The 19,216-nt window shown below is 43.7% G+C and overlaps 1 protein-coding gene across 1 annotated transcript; it reads right to left on the reverse strand.

Annotated features, from left to right (window-relative positions):
* Positions 1 to 262: 262 nt before the first annotated feature.
* MRPS24 (mitochondrial ribosomal protein S24) lies at positions 263 to 17,559 on the reverse strand. Its single transcript, XM_073622123.1, has 4 exons — positions 17,407 to 17,559; positions 11,172 to 11,252; positions 9,784 to 9,895; positions 263 to 653 (listed from the first exon to the last, which is right to left on the reverse strand). Exons 1-4 carry the CDS (start codon positions 17,443 to 17,445, stop codon positions 370 to 372), a joined length of 516 nt encoding a protein of 171 aa, XP_073478224.1. The 5' UTR covers positions 17,446 to 17,559; the 3' UTR covers positions 263 to 369.
* Positions 17,560 to 19,216: the final 1,657 nt, after the last annotated feature.

Consider the following 19,216-nt stretch of genomic DNA (forward strand, 5'->3'; position numbering starts at 1 on the left):
AACAGTTGCAATTTTATAAATTCTTGGGAATTCTAGAACACTGCGGTTCATTTACTAAAACTGGAAAGTCTAAAATCCGGTACAGCTCTGCATAGTAACCAACCAGCTTAACTTCAGCTTGTTTAATTAGGCTTTGACAATAGAACCTGGAAACCGACTGGTTTCTACGCAGAGCTGCACCAGATTTTGCACTCTCCAGTTTTAGTAAATCAACCCCTTACACTTAAAGCAAAACTCAACACACAACTCAAACAGGCAAGACTACAAAAAACAAATAGTTTATTTACACACATTTTATAGATTTTGGATAAATGATCATCCATAATTGCTGATCACTCAGACAAGAGAATTTAGCTCTTAAGGGTGGAATTACAACCATTTGTAAAATACTTTATCTTCTACAGTCTGTATTTCAAGCCTCACTGGGCATTTGTACAAGTAAGACAGCATGGTTTCAGTGTAGCCAGTTAGAAAATAGAGCTTGTGCGGAGCAAACTTTTGGATAATGATAGCACAGATCACTATAACATTGGCTCGTCTCTTGATCAAAATCTCATTAGCCAGACAGCCATGGAAAGTGCCATACATAAATTTTCGAATGTAGATATCTTCTATAGTACGTCCTGCCGCGCCCTCTTCACCATCCAAATTACCTGAAAACAAAAAACAGTAACAGGATAAAGGAGGAGATTTCACAATAACTGTCAAAGACTTCTATACAGCAAGCTATAATTTACAGCTACATTCATTAAATTGGACCAAAAAAAAAAAAAAAAGAAAAAGAAACATTGAGATTTGTAATTTTATATAGAAACATCCAGAAATGTAAATTGTGCCTAAAACAATAGAAAATGTATCTTTTGACTTGAATTTCTCCTGAAAATAGTGCACTTCCTGTCATGTGACTGGACCTACAGGTAGGCAATCCTGTACCTTGATCCCCAATGCTGTGCATCTGTAGTGTTAATCCAAAACTGGCCATATGGCGCTGATCCTGAGGCAAAAACACCTTTTTCTGGGCTGTGTCTATGATCAGACCTAAGTACTTTTTAGTGGTTTTAAGTAAGACTTCCCTAAGCTGAGAATCCAACTTAGGCTTTCCAGGTATTTGGTGTCGCGCACTCAGGACCAGTGAATATTATAGAAGAAAAGGATTAGTGCACTCCCACCCTCGGTATGCTATATTACGTAGAATGCTGGGATTGTATGCTGCCATGGATAGGCACCAGGAGAAGAAAATTACGGTAAGTATGAAACGATTTTCTTTTTTCCTGGTGCCTATATAGCAGCATACCTGTGACAAATAACTAGCTGAAATGGGTGGGATTATGCATAGTAAAAGATTTATTTGATAATTTAAAATAGGCAAAATGCCAGCCTGATAGCCTGTCTGCCAGTTTCTACAGATGAGAAAGCTTCCGGGTCTACTCTAACGTCTCGTAAACGCATGTTGGGATGGCCATGATACTACCCTTTAGATTGTTTTAATAGATACGTCTGCTCTGGCCATCCAAGAAGCAGAAAACAACCGGGTGGCATACAGCCCAACTGAAGAGGGGGGGTTCCAGTCCCCTATCCCTGTACACCTTCTTAACCAACTTGATTATCTATGAAACTATTCTATTAGAGCAGGGATCTGCAAACTATGGCTCCCAGCTGCCGCAGAACCATATGTCCCATGAGGTATTGTAAAGCTCTGATATTCACAGACATGACTTGGCATAATGGATACTACAGTTCTGGAATGGCCGGAGGGCCCCAGATGATGCTTCTTTGCCCCTGTCTTTTTTTTTTTGGAGTATTAAAAATAGGTTGGATGAAAGTCTGAAGGGAGTTGTAGCTTGAAGATAGTGTCTCAGTACCGAAGTAATATTGTCTTTGTGAAGGTGGTCAAAATTGGATCTGAAAAGATTGGCAGGCCCAAGGCTCAGAGATAGTAGAGGAAGAGGAGAACTTAGAGATGAATCCATGTACCGTTCTAAGTTCCAGTCTGAGTACAAAAAATAATATTGTGTTATTATCCCAAGTGGGAAAGATTTGTTTTAATGGGTGGGCTTATCTTCTTGACTGTCTTGAAGAACTTGATTATTAGAGGATCTTCGGCCCATCTCTTGTTGTCACAGCAGAGATTGCCACCAGCTGTACCTTTGAGTTGCTTAATCCTAAATCAAGGTTTGCTTGCAGGAAGTCAAGGAATTGGAAGGAAGAGGGTACATCAGAATTGAAGTTTTGCCGTTCGTGAAAGATCTAAACTTATTCCAAACCTTGTCACACGTATTGTTCATTGAAGGCTCCTGTGCTTTGAGCAGAGTTGCAACAACTCTGGAGGATCCTAATGATTAAAGTGGTGTTCCACCCAAAAAAAAAAAAAAATCATGAATGTGCCAAAAAAAAAAAAAAAAAAAAAAATTTGTAAAAATGTATTTTTTTTTTTACTCACCTCTAAATGGCTGTTGCTGGGGTCCCTCATAGTCTGCCTCCTTCGGTGCCTGGGCTCTTGACATCACTTCCCCTCAGCGCAGGAAGGGCTCAGCTCTGCCCCCTCCCTCTTGTCAATCATCTGGGACACGTGACAGGTCCCAGATGATTGCGCGGCCAATCATGGCGCACGCCCGCCACTCGCGCATGCAGAGTGGGTGCCCAGCTGTGAAGCCATAGCCGGGCGCCCACAGTTACAATGCCGACGCCACTGAACGGAGGGGGAGACAAACGGGGCTTCGATCCCCCGCATCGCTGGACCCTGGGACAGGTAAGTGTCTGATTATTAAAAGTCAGCAAATACAAAAGGGATATAATAACTGCGCTAACCCAGTGAAAAACCTCAAAGCTGCTACACAAGAATGTGACAAGTATTATAATATAGTATAATATCCACCGAACAAAAGAAAAGACACATCCAATGGGGACATCCAAACTCTCCTCTGCCGCCAGTTCCAGAAATGTTCTACTCCCTCCTGGAATGTCCTGTCTGTATCTCCAGATACAGACAGGACATTCCAGGAGGGAGTAGAACATTTCTGGAACTGGCGGCAGAGGAGAGTTTGGATGTCCCCATTGGATGTGTAGATTCTTTTGTTCGGTGGATATTGCTGAAGTTGTTCCAGTCCAGAGGAGATGTCTTCTGAGATCCGGGGTTCCTATCTTCATCCAGGAGAGCCATCCATCCGGTTTTATAAGCTTGTTTGCTTCAGTGTCACCAGCATCCGAACCCATCTGCTCCGATAAGAGTGTATAAACTCCCTCACTTCAGGATTCACTAGTTGATGAATTACACGTTTGAAGATTTTTTTCACCCTTAATTGGACTTTTTATTTTACATTGTTGGACTTTACCACAAATATCTTTTCACATCTATTACACATCGGTTAAATATTCACTAATATTGAATAACACCAGTTTTTATACATGTATTTTATTATATTTGGTTTTAGCGCTACATTTCTTATATCATTAAAAGTCAGCAGCTGCAGTATCTGTAGCTGCTGGCTTTTAATTTTTTTTATAATGTGATGCCTCGAGCCAGAAGAAAGGGTATCAGAGGAATAGTCACCAGAGGCTGGACACTAAGAAATATTGCCTTAGGGAATCATGGGTCTTCCTGCAAATATGTCAGGACTGTTATCACTGTTTATTGTTGATATTGCAAGTCTTGAGAGAATTTGAGGTAGGAGGCCTAAATTAGGTGGCATGCCCAAGGACTTGACATGGCATCTATTGCTTATGCCCAAGGGTGAGGTAGATGTGAAATAAACCTCTGCAGCTGGATATTGCTTGCTGTAGCAAAAGGATGCAGTTCAGGAAAGGTCCACTGGCCCACAATCCAACTGAATAACTTTGGTTGTAGGGACCATTTGTTGGGATCCAGGAATCCTTGGGATAGATGATCGGCATCTGTGTTTAAGTGGGCTGGAAAATAGACTACTCTTAGGTCCTTCAGATTTCCCTCTTTACCCAAATGAAGATGGGTTCCACTTCCCTTAGTAAGGAACTGTTGTTGGCTCCGCCATGGTGATGTATGTATACTGTGGTGATGTATGATATTGCAGCTCTATTGTCTGAATCAGAACTGATTTGTCCTTGATCCAAGAGAGCAAATGCTGTCGATGTGAGGTAAGCTGTCGGGATTTCCATGATATTTGCGATGATGTCTGCCGCATTGAAAGCCCATCTCTCTTGAACCAACATCTGGTTGTAATGTGCGTCCTAGCCTATTGCATTGGTGTCTGTGGTAACTGTGGCCCAGAAGACACGCCTTAATGGACGTGGCTTTACAGGGTCACCCTCTCTGTAAACTAGTGAAGACCCCTGTGCATCAAACTTTTTGATATATGGACTGGGATATACAGTTTGCTCCATTGCTTCAGAAATTCTAGCTAAAAAGGTGCCTGAAGTATCCATGGGATCATCTGGATACAAAAGACAAAAATCCCTATTAAGTGGAATTAGCTCGGGGCTGTTATGTAGGACCATGTCCTCACTCCCCTTACTTCCTGAATGGTCACCCACACTTTCTGAGATGGCAGGGACACTGTCCCTTTTGCGGTGTTGAATAAGCTGCCTAAACTGGAGAAAAGATGACTCGTTTGATGATTTACCATCCAACCGTATATTGATAGTGTAGGCCACAGCATCCACCTGTGTTCCACTAGCTGGGCAGGATCTTTTGATAAAAGGAGAATATCATCTGGTTAGTGATAAGAACTGAGACCCAGTTCTCATAAAGAAGCTTGGATAGTGATCTGAGCCCTCGTGAGGGCCCCGAGGAAAGTGCAGGGTCCGAAGGGGAGACTCTGGAATTGTACATGGGCCTGGTCGAACAAAAATATCAGATACTTCTGTAACAGTTGTAGTATGGGTGCGTGCAAGTAAGCATCCCTGAATCCCCAGGTATATCTAATTTTGCAGTTCTGGGGAATCAAGTCTGACTTTCCTCCTGTGACATGGGAAATGGCTTTCTGTAACCTTTCTGCAAAGTGATTTACCATCAAAAAAAGGGTATTCATAGGCATTTTGTCTTGACACAGTGTCAGCTGCCCGTAGTTCTGACCACAACACCCATATGGCTAGCACAAGTAGTCACATTGCTCTTGTGAAGTAACGAATTGTATCCAACGCCATCTCACAGTTGAAGTCTGCTGAGAGCCATAATTCGTCCAAAGCCTTGACTATATTTTCCCTAGGAACATTGTGATGAATGATTGTTTCCATGTTTTTGGTCCATGCCCACAGGGCTTTGGATAAAGATAAGGCAATTGCTGACTTCCAGGTGTTTAACTGCCATTTGGTAAGCTCCTTTAAGTTGGGGTCTATTCATATGTCTAAAGTATCCTCAATTGAGGCTGAATTAGCGATTGGTGAGAAGAAATTCTTTGTTATATGAACCACTGCCACGTCTACCTCTGGTGTACCATCTGGCATTGCAGAATCTTTTTCCGACCACGGATAAAGTTTTCCTACTATAATAACCAGGAATGAAGGTGCAATATCACAAGGAGGGGAAGGTGGTGGGGGAGGAAGAAAGCGAAAAAGAGAGAGAGAGGAACGCAAGGAAAGGAAACAGAGAGAGAATGGATGACAGGAGGGAGAAATGGAAGGATAAGGATAAGTGTAAAATAGATATAGCTGCTTTCTCTGCTTCAGGCTTGAGCAAATGTCAATATATAAATGCAGATAGGAGCTTTTAGTTGAGACAACTGCTGTCTCAAAAGACCCAAAGAAGGGACTCCCTATCTTATCAGCGCATTTAGCTGCCCAATAATAGGGACTGCACCTGGGAGAGGCTTGAACCCAGCTGGAAGCTGCCAACTGCAGAGGTAAGGGATGTCCACCATGTCGACCACCATTCACTGACCATGAGGAAAAAAAGGAGAATCCTGGGAGTGCACTAATCCTTTTCTTTTATAATATTCACTGATCCTGAGGGAGGAGCCAAGGCGGAGCTTGTCACAGGTATGCTGCCATGGAGACACCAGGAAAACAGAATGTCATCAGGAAAGGGAAATATCTATCTTTAGGAGTTGTTGGAAAACAGCAACATTTATAGTACAACCAGAAGGTGGCACTGTTCTATTCAGGCCTGTTTATGACGCATTTTACTGCAGCAGTGAAGAAAAAAAAAAAGGAAGGCAATGTGAAATGATGTATCCACAAATTACACAGATTTAATTGGATGAAAGACTTGCTGGAAATCAGCTTCCATGGGTCAACGAAGGCAGATTCCAGCTGTCATTTAAGGGACTTGCTGTCTAATTTGTATTGTAATTGTACTGTCTAGCCCTCATGTTGCGCGCTGCGCAAACTGTTGGCGCTAAATAAATCCTATAGTATAATAATAATAATAATAATAATAATAACTATCCTAACCTTCCTTTTGCCCAGATTTTATACAGCTTTGCCTTTGTATGTACATTTTAATGATTCACCTATTGATTGAAACCACAAACATTTTAATTGCTAAATTTTACATTTTCTTCTAAATTGCCCAATAAAGAGGGATTTCTGTTATCAAAAAAGAGTAAAAGCAGGTACACAAATATTTAGTCCCAGTTCACACTGGTGCAATATGACAAACCCTGTGATTTAGTGTCGGTTCCCACATCGCACCTGAATCACACACTGGTTCACACTGACATCTGTGAACTGCTGGGGGTGTTAATGTAAAGTTAATGACACCCCAGATCGGGTCCGCAGATCGCAATGCAGGAATCGGATCGCATACTGTGAGGGATCGCATACAGCGAGAGGCCCTAGATGTTAACCCCTTCCCAGACAGTGACATTAGTACAGTGTACAGTATTATTACTGATCACTGTATTAGTGTCACTACTAACGTCAGCTAGTGACCCTCCCAACCAGAGTCGGTTAGCCCCAGATTGTCTACCACCCTATCACAGTCCCACTAAGTCGCTGATCACCGCCATTACAGTATAGCATCTATAGCTGCATAAGTTCCAGTATATATACCAGAGTTTGTAGACACTATAAAACTTTCACACAACCAACCGATATATACTTATTGGGATTTTTTTTTTTTTTTTTTACCAAAGACAAGTAGCAGAAGAAATTTTGGCCTAAACTTATGAAGAAATTTGATTTATTTTTTTTTATTGAATAGTTTTTTGAACAGAAAGTAGAAAATATTGTGATATTTTCGTTTATTTAATAAAAAAAAAAACTCAGGGAGGTGATCAAATAGAGTCAGCAGCCGAAAGCATTAAAGTGGTTGTAAACCCTTACAATCTACTTTTTACTACAGGCAAGCCTATAAGGCTTACCTGTAGCTGCATGGTTTAGGAGATATACCCTGTATCAGCATGTGCCGACTTCATCGACACATGCACACTGAAGCAACGGCTCGTTCATGCCTTTGCTTCAGCTGACGTGTCGTTACCGGCAGCTCCCGTGCGCATGCGTGAAAGTGACATCATTGTGGCTCCAGCCAATCACAGTGCCGGAGCCCACGATACCCGAAGATAACTCCGGGAGCGATGTCACCGGCCGGACCAGTGTACGGGGACTGCTGCGGGGGGCTTTGATCTAAGGTGAGTATTTCATAATGAGCTAGTATGCTATGCATGCTAGCTCATTATACCTTTGTCTTGCAGGTTTTCTTTTTTTAGTGGAGTGGGTTTACAACCACTTTAAGGCTCTTGAAAAAGCATGGTAGCCAAGCATTTTCAGAAGGTCAACGATGGCAGCCTACTCATTTCTCTTATAACAGGTTTTCCTTTAACATAATTTTTCATAGATTTATATGTAAAATCATGTAAATCCTGAAGTGACTGTATTGCTAAAAGGTCAAACAAGCAGAGACATACAGTGGTGATGGAAAGTATTCAGACCCCCTTACATTTTTCACTCTTTGTTATATTGCAGCCATTTGCTAAAATCATTTCAGTTCATTTTTTTTCTCATTAATGTACACACAGCACCCCATATTGACAGAAAAACACAGAATTGTTGACATTTTTGCAGATTTTAAAAAAAAGAAAAACTGAAATATCACATGGTCCTAAGTATTCAGACCCTTTGCTGTGACACTCATATTTAACTTAGGTGCTGTCCATTTCTTCTGATCATCCATGAGATGGTTCTACACCTTCATCTGAGTCCAGCTGTGTTTGATTATACTGATTGGACTTGATTAGGAAAGCCACACACCTGTCTATATAAGACCTTACAGCTCACCGTGCATGTTTGACTTCATGATTCTCATTTGCTCTAAAGAACTGCCTGAAGAGTTCAGAGACAGAATTGTGGCAAGGCACAGATCTGGCTAAGATTACAAAAAAAATTCTGCTGCACTTAAGGTTCCTAAGAGAACAGTGGCCTCCATAATCCTTAAATGGAAGATGTTTGGGATGACCAGAACCCTTCCTAGAGCTGGCCGTCCGGCCAAACTGAGCTATTGGGGGAGAAGAGCCTTGGTGAGAGAGGTAAAGAAGAACCCAAAGATCACTGTGGCTGAGCTCCAGAGATGCAGTCGGGAAATGGGAGAAAGTTGTAGAAAGTCAACCATCACTGCAGCCCTCCACCAGTCGGGGCTTTATGGCAGAGTGGCCCGACGGAAGCAAGACTCTGCAAGACACATGAAAGCCTGCATGGAGTTTGCTAAAAAAAAACACCTGAAGGACTCTAAGATGGTGAGAAATAAGATTCTCTGGTCTGATGAGACCAAGATAGAACTTTTTGGCCTTAATTCTAAGCAGTATGTGTGGAGAAAACCAGGCACTGCTCATCACCTGTCCAATACAGTCCCAACAGTGATGGCAGCATCATGCTGTGGGGGTGTTTTTCAGCTGCAGGGACAGGACGACTGGTTGCAATCGAGGGAAAGATGAATGCGGCCAACAACTCCGTGACTGTTCTTGAATGGCCCAGCCAAAGCCCTGACTTAAACGCAATTGAGCATCTCTGGAGAGACCTAAAAATTACTGTCCACCAACTTTTACCATCCAACCTGACAGAACTGGAGAGGATCTGCAAGGAGGAATAGCAGAGGATTCCCAAATCCAGGTGTGAAAAACTTGTTGCATCTTTCCCAAAAAGACTCATGGCTGTATTAGATCAAAAGGGTGCTTCTACTAAATACTGAGCAAAGGGTCTGAATACTTAGGACCATGTGATATTTCAGTTTTTCTTTTTTAATAAATCTGCAAAAATGTCAACAATTCTGTGTTTTTCTGTCAATATGGGGTGCTGTGTGTGTATTCATGAGGGAAAAAAAATGAACTTAAATGATTTTAGCAAATAACTGCAATATAACAAAGAGTGAGAAATTTAAGGGGGCCTGAATACTTTCCGTCCCCACTGTACCTTTAAAAGGAAGAGGCACTATAGCTACTGTCTTGTGGCTTGTGTCACAAAATGCTGCATAATGCTGCTCCCCGGCTGCTGCAGGCATTTAACACTTCTGAGCATATGAATATCTGCTACCCCCACCGCACACAGTGGTTGGTCCCTCTGGCTAGTATGTCACAAAAGGGCATACAAATGTCAAGAGGAACCACTGCATGCGACAGGGGAAATAGCTGCTTCACCTGACTGGCCAAACACCTGCAGCAGCTCGGGAGCAGATCTAGGGCATTTCAAGATGCATGCCATCAGAAAGTTAGTGCCTCTTCTTTTTACATGTGTGTCAACTTGAAAAAGTTTTAATTGTATTTACAATTTCACCAATGTTTAGCTATTATGCTATAGCTATATCTCAGTAACATGCTACAATACTCAAAGAAAAGGCACATTTCTGATTTGTAATGAATACTGAAGTTAAACAGCTCTCACTTGAGTGTTGAGACAGCCAGCCTTTCCTATGAGCAATAAAGTGTGGAGGGTGGGCTTCTTCATAGGTCACAGGCTTGTCACCTTTACTCACACGCACACGTGCTGCCCGGTTCTAGGACAAGATGAAGATACATTAATAATACATACAATCAGCTGTGACCTTCCTTGGTTTAAATAGCAGTCTTTCAAATCAGTCTTTACATCACGTCTTCAGATCATAAAGCGGACCTGTAATTCTGTAGAATCTTCTGTACCCCAAGGAGAAAGATTTTATAAAGCTTGTTTTTTTACTTCCACAGCAAAATGCATTTATTTTTAGTTGATTTAAACCTCAAGCATAACTGGCTTATATCAATCCTTTATAAATACTTAAAGTGGTTCTAAAGTCTAATGGTATTTTACCATAATGCATTCTCTGCATTAAAGTGGAACTTCAGCCAAAAAGTGGGGGGGTATCTAGTTTTGACAGGTACACCCCCCCCCCCCTTCCCTGCCCATAACCTTCTGGGACAAGTTACAGGTCCCAGAAAGTTGTGGGGCCATCCACAAAGCACGGAGCATCTCGCCCATGTGTAGTGGGCGGCCTGCTGTGCAGCCACAAGGAGTCACAGCTGGCTACCCACAGTTAACATGCCAACGTTGGGGACCCAAAGAACCAGCCCGGGTGGGGAACACCCTGGATCCTTGGACAGGTAAGTAAAAGTCAGCAGCTACAGTTTTTGTACCTACAGAGTTTTTGCAGAACTGACTGAAGCCCCCCCCCCCCAAACACTTACCTCACTCCTGTATCGATTCAGCTGTGCAGCTGCAGGTCTTTTTTTCTCCCGGTCTCACACACCCAAGCTTGGGTTGACCCCAAAGCAAGCAGATTGCTATGGTGGCACACGCAGAAGAGGAGGTTTGAGGTGGCTCTGTGCAATAGCATTGCACAGTCCAGAGCACCTGCTGCCATTTTTCTGCACCCAACTTCCTATGTTTGTGTGCATAGGACATGGAAACAAGACTAAACAGCTCACTAAAAATTAAGAACTGAGCGCTTAGCAGTCTTTGATCACTTTTGATTCCCTGTGTAGAGCCAGCGGTAGAGTATGTATGTTTGTTTTTTTAGATTCCTGCACTTCTCTTTTAAATTCAAGGCATGTCATGAATGATAACTGTCAATTTGCTCTCAACCGAACTATCAAGCCATCAAATGGCCGGTGTCATAATTGACCACATGTGCAGCACCATGGCAACTGCAGATCAAACAGAGGCCAAGATGGCAGCAGCTCCCTGGCTGTAATGTATTGGAGGGTTTTTTCCGCTTTAATTTAAGCTTTGTGAATTGAGCCTATAGTGTCTCTGGAGGATTCCAAAATGAAAACAGAATACTACAATGGGCAACTTACCTTTAGACATATGGAGGTTGTCTGAATGGCACGAATTTGACAGTATCTGGGAAGAATAAAATCTAGTCCTTTAGGTAAAACCTGAAACCAAAAAAATTGTTGGCATGCATTAAAAATGGGATTAATTCCGGGGATAAAACAATAATTCTCCCACTCTATAAGACTCTGGTCCGGCCGCACCTGCAGTATGCCATCCAGTTCTGGGCACCAGTCCTCAGGAAGGATGTGCTGGAACTGGAGAGAGTCCAGAGAAGGGAAACAAAGCTAATAAAGGGTCTGGAGGACATTAGTTATGAGGAAAGATTACGAGCACTGAACTCTGGAGAGGAGACGCTTGAGAGGGGATATGATTTCAATGTATAAATACCGTACTGGTGACCCCACAATAGGGATAAAACGTTTCCACGAAAGGGAATTTAATAAGATACGCGGCCATTCACTAAAATTAGAAGAGAAGTGATCTAACCCTAAACTGCGTAGAGGGTTCTTTATAGTAAGAGCGGTAAGGATATGGAATTCTCTTCCACAGGCGGTGGTATCAGTGGGGAGCATTGATAGTTTAAAAAAAACTATTAGATCAGCACCACGACCACAACATACAGGGATATACAATGTAATACTGACACATAATCACACACATAGGTTGGACTTGATGGACTTGTGTCTTTTTTCATCCTCACCTACTATGTAACTATGATTAAAAAAAAAAGATATATATATTAACCCTTTCATGACTAAGCCTATTTTTGAAATTTGGTGTTTACAAGTTAAAATCCGTATTTTTTGCTAGAAAATTACTTAGAACCCCCAAACATTATATATATTTTTTAGCAGAGAATCTAGAGAATAAAATGACGATTGTTGCAATATTTTTTATCACACGGTATTTGTGCAGCGGTATTTTAAACGCAAATTTTTGGAAAAGTGACACTTTCATGAATTTTAAAAAATCCAAACAGTATAGTTACCCCAATTTTTTTGTATAATGTGAAAGATGATGTTACGCCGAGTAAATCGATACCAAACATGTCACCCTTTATAATTGCACGCACTCGTGGAATGGTGACGAACTACGGTACCTTTGAATTTCCATAGGCGACGCTTTAAAAATTTTTTACGGTTACCAGGTTTGAGCTACAGAGGAGGTCTAGGGCTAGAATTATTGCTCTCGCTCTGATGATCGCGGCGATACCTCACATGTGTGGTTTGAACACCGTTTACATATGCGGGCGCGACTTCCGTATGCGTTTTCTTCGCTGCGCGAGCTCGCGGGGACAGGGGCACTTTAAAAAAATTTTTTTTTTTTTTTAATTTATTTTTGTACTTTATAAATTGTGTTTAAAATTTTTTTTTTTTTTTTTTACTTTTATTGCTGTCACAAGCAATGTAAACATCCCTTGTGACAGTAATATGTGGTGACAGGTACTCTTTATGGAGGGATGGGGGGTCTAGAAGACCCCCCATCCCTCCTTTACACTTCAAAGTATTCAGATCGCCGAAAACGGCGATTCTGAATACTGTGTACTTTTTTAAATTCGGCGCCATTGGCAGCCGAGTAAACGGGAAGTGACGTCATGACGTCGCTTCCGCATTTACAAGAAGAAGGCTGGAACGAAGCCGCTCGCAGCTTCGTTCCAGTCCGCCCCCAGCCGCCGAAGGCAGCGGAACGGACACCGGGCCTCCCGATCGCACGGGAGGCCCGGTAACAGCGGCGGGAGGCGGGGGATGTCCCCTCCCGCTCCTCCGGTATAACAACCGAGCGGCTTTTAGCCGCATCGGTTGTTATACTCGGGTAGCCGATCGCCCGCTGAAAACAACGGTACCGGGATGATGCCTGCAGCTGCGGGCATCATCCCGGTATAACCCCGGAAAGCCGAGTACGCATATATGCGTTCGGTCGGCGGGAAGGGGTTAAAAAGGGACAGTGTAAAACCAAAAAATAAAAATACCAGTGATCTAAATAATAATAATAATAATAAAAAAAAATGTTCAAAGTGCCCCTGTCCCCTCGTACACAGAAGTGATCGCATACGTAGGTTGTGCCTGCATATGTGAACAGCATTCACACCACACATGTGAGGTATCACCGCGAATGTTAGAGCGAGAGCAACAATTCTAGTACAAAACCTCCTCTTAAAAATCAAAACAGGTAACCTGTAAAACATTTTATAAAGCGTCGCCTATGAAGATTTTTAAGTTTGGCGCCATTCCACGAGTCTGCGCAATTTTAAAACGTGACATGTTAGGCATCTATTTACTCTGCATGTCATCTTTTATATTTTACCAAAAAAAAAACAGGGTTAAATATTGTTTTTTTTTGCATTAAAATTCATCAAAGTATTTTTTTTTTTTTTTTAAATTGTGTTTGAAAAATTGCTGCGCAAATACCATGTGACATAAACAATTGCAACACCCACTGTTCCATTGTATTGTATAGGGTCTCTGCTATATATATATATATATATATATTTTGGATGGAAAGTATTCAGACCCCTTTACATTTTTCACTCTTTGTTATATTGCAGCCATTTGCTAAAATCATTTAAGTTCATTTTTTTTCCTCATTAATGTACACACAGCACCCTATATTGACAGAAAACACAGAATTGACATTTTTGCAGATTAAAAAAGAAAAACTGAAATATCACATGGTCCTAAGTATTCAGACCCTTTGCTGTGACACTCATATTTAACTTAGGTGCTGTCCATTTCTTCTGATCATCCTTGAGATGGTTCTACACCTTCATTTGAGTCCAGCTGTGTTTGATTATACTGATTGGACTTGATTAGGAAAGCCACACACCTGTCTATATAAGACCTTACAGCTCACAGTGCATGTCAGAGCAAATGAGAATCATGAGGTCAAAGGAACTGCCTGAAGAACTCAGAGACAGAATTGTGGCAAGGCACAGATCTGGCCAAGGTAACAAAAAAAATTCTGCTGCACTTAAGGTTCCTAAGAGCACAGTGGCCTCCATAATACTTAAATGGAAGACGTTTGGGACGGCCAGAACCCTTCCTAGAGCTGGCCATCAGGCCAAACTGAGCTATCGGGGGAGAAGAGTCTTGGTGAGAGAGGTAAAGAAGAACCCAAAGATCACTGTGGCTGAGCTCCAGAGATGCAGTCGGGAGATGGGAGAAAGTTGTAGGAAGTCAACCATCACTGCAGCCCTCCACCAGTCGGGGCTTTATGGCAGAGTGGCCCGACGGAAGCCTCTCCTCAGTGCAAGACACATGAAAGCCTGCATGGAGTTTGCTTAAAAACACCCGAAGCACTCCAAGATGGTGAGAAATAAGATTTTTTGGTCTGATGAGACCAAGATAGAACTTTTTGGCCTTAATTCTAAGCGGTATGTGTGGAGAAAACCAGGCACAGCTCATCACCTGTCCAATACAGTCCCAACAGTGATGGCAGCATCATGCTGTGGGGGTGTTTTTCAGCTGCAGGGACAGGACGACTGGTTGCAATCGAGGGAAAGATGAATGCGGCCAAGTACAGGGATATCCTGGACGAAAACCTTCTTCAGAGTGCTCAGGACCTCAGACTGGGCCGAAGGTTTACCTTCCAACAAGACAATGACCCTAAGCACACAGCTAAAATAATGAAGGAGTGGCTTTACAACAACTCTGTGACTGTTCTTGAATGGCCCAGCCAGAGCCCTGACTTAAACCCAATTGAGCATCTCTGGAGAGACCTAAAAATGGCTGTCCACCAACGTTTACCATCCAACCCGACAGAACTGGAGAGGATCTGCAAGGAGGAATGGCAGAGGATCCCCAAATCCAGGTGTGAAAAACTTGTTGCATCTTTCCCAAAAAGACTCACGGCTGTATTAGATCAAAAGGGCGCGTCTACTAAATACTGAGCAAAGGGTCTGCATACTTAGGACCATGTGATATTTCAGTTTTTCTTTTTTAATAAATCTGCAAAAATGTCAACAATTCTGTGTTTTTCTGTCAATATGGGGTGCTGTGTGTACATTAATGAGGAAAAAAAATGAACTTAAATGATTTTAGCAAATGGCTGCAATATAACAGAGTGAAAAAGGGGGTCTGAATACTTTTCGTCCCCACTATATATTAGGGGTGCACCGACTAGAAATTTTGGTGCCGAAAAACCGATAACGAAAATTACGTTTTTTTTTTTTAATTATATTTTTATATACAATTGTATTCAAATTTTAATTAATTTTATCAATTTAAATTAATATAAATTTATTGTTGGCACCTTTAGTGCAAGAAAAGCTCAAGAAATATGCAGTCTCTAACCATTTGATACAGGAGACGGTCAGAGACTGCAGACATAGTACACGAGACGGTCAGAGATTGCAGACATAGTACACGAGACGGTCAGAGACTGCAGACATAGTACACGAGACGGTCAGAGACTGCAGACATAGTACACGAGACGGTCAGAGACTGCAGACATAGTACACGAGACGGTCAGAGACTGCAGACATAGTACACGAGACGGTCAGAGACTGCAGACATAGTACACGAGACGGTCAGAGACTGCAGACATAGTACACGAGACGGTCAGAGATTGCAGACATAGTACACGAGACGGTCAGAGATTGCAGACATAGTACACGAGACGGTCAGAGATTGCAGACATAGTACACGAGACGGTCAGAGATTGCAGACATAGTACACGAGACGGTCAGAGACTGCAGACATAGTACACGAGACGGTCAGAGACTGCAGACATAGTACACGAGACGGTCAGAGACTGCAGACATAGTACACGAGACGGTCAGAGACTGCAGACATAGTACACGAGACGGTCAGAGACTGCAGACATAGTACACGAGACGGTCAGAGACTGCAGACATAGTACACGAGACGGTCAGAGATTGCAGACATAGTACACGAGACGGTCAGAGATTGCAGACATAGTACACGAGACGGTCAGAGATTGCAGACATAGTACACGAGACGGTCAGAGATTGCAGACATAGTACACGAGACGGTCAGAGATTGCAGACATAGTACACGAGACGGTCAGAGATTGCAGACATAGTACACGAGACGGTCAGAGATTGCAGACATAGTACACGAGACGGTCAGAGATTGCAGACATAGTACACGAGACGGTCAGACTGCAGACATAGTACACGAGACGGTCAGACTGCAGACATAGTACACGAGACGGTCAGACTGCAGACATAGTACACGAGACGGTCAGACTGCAGACATAGTACACGAGACGGTCAGAGATTGCAGACATAGTACACGAGACGGTCAGAGACTGCAGACATAGTACACGAGACGCCAGCCACCCGCGATACCTCTGCAGAGAGCCGGGACGGGAATCTGTCAATGTAAACAGATGCCTGTTCTGTCAGGGGAGTAGAGAGCGACCTCGCTCCTCCTCTAGTCAATACACCCCCCCAGTTAGAAACACCTCCCTAGGGAACACTTAACCCCTTGATGTCCCCCTAGTGTGTTAACACTTCACTGTCAGTGATATTTATACAGTAATCAGTGCATTTTTTTTTAGCTCTGATCGCTTTATAAATGTCAATGGTCCCAAAAAATGTGTCAAAAGTGTCCGAATTGTCTGCCGCAATGTCGCAGTCCAGCTAAAAATCACTGATCACCACCATTACTAGTAAAAAAAAAAATGATAATAAAAATGCCATAAATCTATCCCCTATTTTGTAGACGCTGTAACTTTTGCGTAAACCAATCAATATACACTTATTGCGATTTTTTTTTTACCAAATATATGTAGAACACATATTGGCCTAAACTGATAAAGAAATTTATTTTATTTTTTTGGATATTTATTATAGCAAAAAGTAAAAAATATATATTTTTTCCAAATTGTTGGTCTTTTTTTGTTTATAGCGCAAAAAGTAAAAAACGCAGAAATGATCAAATAACACCAAAAGAAAGCTCTATTTGGGGGGAAAAAAAATGTTTGATTCTGGTAAAACGCTGCACGACCGCACAATTGTCAGTTAAAGCGACGCAATGCCACATCACAAAAAATGGCCTGGTCATGAAGGGGGAAAATCTTCCGGTCCTTAGATGGTTAATGGGCTGTATAAAAGATGTACTGAGCTTTTTCAAGCAGCAGTGTGCAAGTGGCCTTAGGATATTCGCCTGCCTGGCGCCATGGTCGTAAATCTCTCAGCACAATCCTCTATCCCACCTCAATCTAAAAGCCTACTGAGACAGTGAACAGGCAAACAACAAAAGAAAAACCCCGCACAGGCTACAAAGTCTTTACCTGTAATAGACGCACAGCACTGCTGATGGACGCCGCCATCTTCCAGCGTACCAACGAGTCCTGGTCAGCGACGTCGTACGTATGACCTTGTAGGGGAGGAAGCGAGGAATGGCAGCGACATCTGCAGGTCGGATGAACGAACTACAACCAAGCCGGTTCTTGGATCGTCTGGTGTGGCGCAGAAGGAAGAGATTGCAGGGCGCCAAAATCATCTCCGAAATGTTGGAAAGTGTTTCTTATCGGAATAAGAGTTAGACTTGTAAGATATACACAGTGGATAGTATAGCGTTGTCTGTGTTTTTACTTTATGTGTGAATGGTGTTATCACAGTCAGTGGCAGCTGTGAAGGGAAAGGCCTGTCCTCCTCCTCAGTGCTGTGAGGGGAAAGTCCTGTCCTGTCCTCCTCCTCAGTGCTGTGAAGGGGAAAGTCCTGTCCTCCTCCTCAATGCAGTGAGGGGAAAGGCCTGTCCTGTCCTCCTCCTCAATGCAGTGAAGGGGAAAGGCCTGTCCTGTCCTCCTCCTCAATGCTGTGAAGGGGAAAGGCCTGTCCTGTCCTCCTCCTCAATGCTGTGAAGGGGAAAGGCCTGTCCTGTCCTCCTCCTCAATGCTGTGAAGGGGAAAGGCCTGTCCTGTCCTCCTCCTCAATGCTGTGAAGGGGAAAGGCCTGTCCTGTCCTCCTCCTCAATGCTGTGAAGGGGAAAGGCCTGTCCTGTCCTCCTCCTCAATGCTGTGAAGGGGAAAGGCCTGTCCTGTCCTCCTCCTCAATGCTGTGAAGGGGAAAGGCCTGTCCTGTCCTCCTCCTCAATGCTGTGAAGGGGAAAGGCCTGTCCTGTCCTCCTCCTCAATGCTGTGAAGGGGAAAGGCCTGTCCTGTCCTCCTCCTCAATGCTGTGAAGGGGAAAGGCCTGTCCTGTCCTCCTCCTCAATGCTGTGAAGGGGAAAGGCCTGTCCTGTCCTCCTCCTCAATGCTGTGAAGGGGAAAGGCCTGTCCTGTCCTCCTCCTCAATGCTGTGAAGGGGAAAGGCCTGTCCTGTCCTCCTCCTCAATGCTGTGAAGGGGAAAGGCCTGTCCTGTCCTCCTCCTCAATGCTGTGAGGGGGAAAGGCCTGTCCTGTCCTCCTCCTCAATGCTGTGAGGGGGAAAGGCCTGTCCTGTCCTCCTCCTCAATGCTGTGAGGGGGAAAGGCCTGTCCTGTCCTCCTCCTCAATGCTGTGAAGGGGAAAGGCCTGCCCTCCTCCTCAATGCTGTGAAGGGGAAAGGCCTGTCCTCCTCCTCAATGCTGTGAAGGGGAAAGGCCTGTCCTCCTCCTCAATGCTGTGAGGGGAAAGGCCTGTCCTGTCCTCCTCCTCAGTGCTGTGAGGGGAAAGGCCCGTCTTGTCCTCCTCCTCAATGCTGTGAGGGGAAAGGCCCGTCCTGTCCTCCTCCTCAGTGCTGTGAGGGGAAAGGCCCGTCCTGTCCTCCTCCTCAATGCTGTGAAGGGGAAAGGCCTGTCCTGTCCTCCTCCTCAATGCTGTGAAGGGGAAAGGCCTGTCCTGTCCTCCTCCTCAATGCTGTGAAGGGGAAAGGCCTGTCCTGTCCTCCTCCTCAATGCTGTGAAGGGGAAAGGCCTGTCCTGTCCTCCTCCTCAATGCTGTGAAGGGGAAAGGCCTGTCCTGTCCTCCTCCTCAATGCTGTGAAGGGGAAAGGCCTGTCCTGTCCTCCTCCTCAATGCTGTGAAGGGGAAAGGCCTGTCCTGTCCTCCTCCTCAATGCTGTGAAGGGGAAAGGCCTGTCCTGTCCTCCTCCTCAATGCTGTGAGGGGAAAGGCCTGTCC

The sequence above is a fragment of the Aquarana catesbeiana genome, linkage group LG03 (assembly GCF_042186555.1).
Source record: "Aquarana catesbeiana isolate 2022-GZ linkage group LG03, ASM4218655v1, whole genome shotgun sequence".
In the NCBI taxonomy this organism is placed as follows: Eukaryota; Metazoa; Chordata; class Amphibia; order Anura; family Ranidae; genus Aquarana; species Aquarana catesbeiana.

Coding starts and splice junctions, on each gene's coding strand:
- MRPS24 (XM_073622123.1), bottom strand. CDS start 17,445: ATGGCGGCGTCCATCAGCAGTGCTGTGCGTCTATTACAG. Junction 11,253..17,406: donor GTGCTGTGCGTCTATTACAG/GTAAAGACTTTG, acceptor TTTTGGTTTCAG/GTTTTACCTAAAGGACTAGA. Junction 654..9,783: donor CTGGCTGTCTCAACACTCAA/GTGAGAGCTGTT, acceptor TTTTGTTTTCAG/GTAATTTGGATGGTGAAGAG.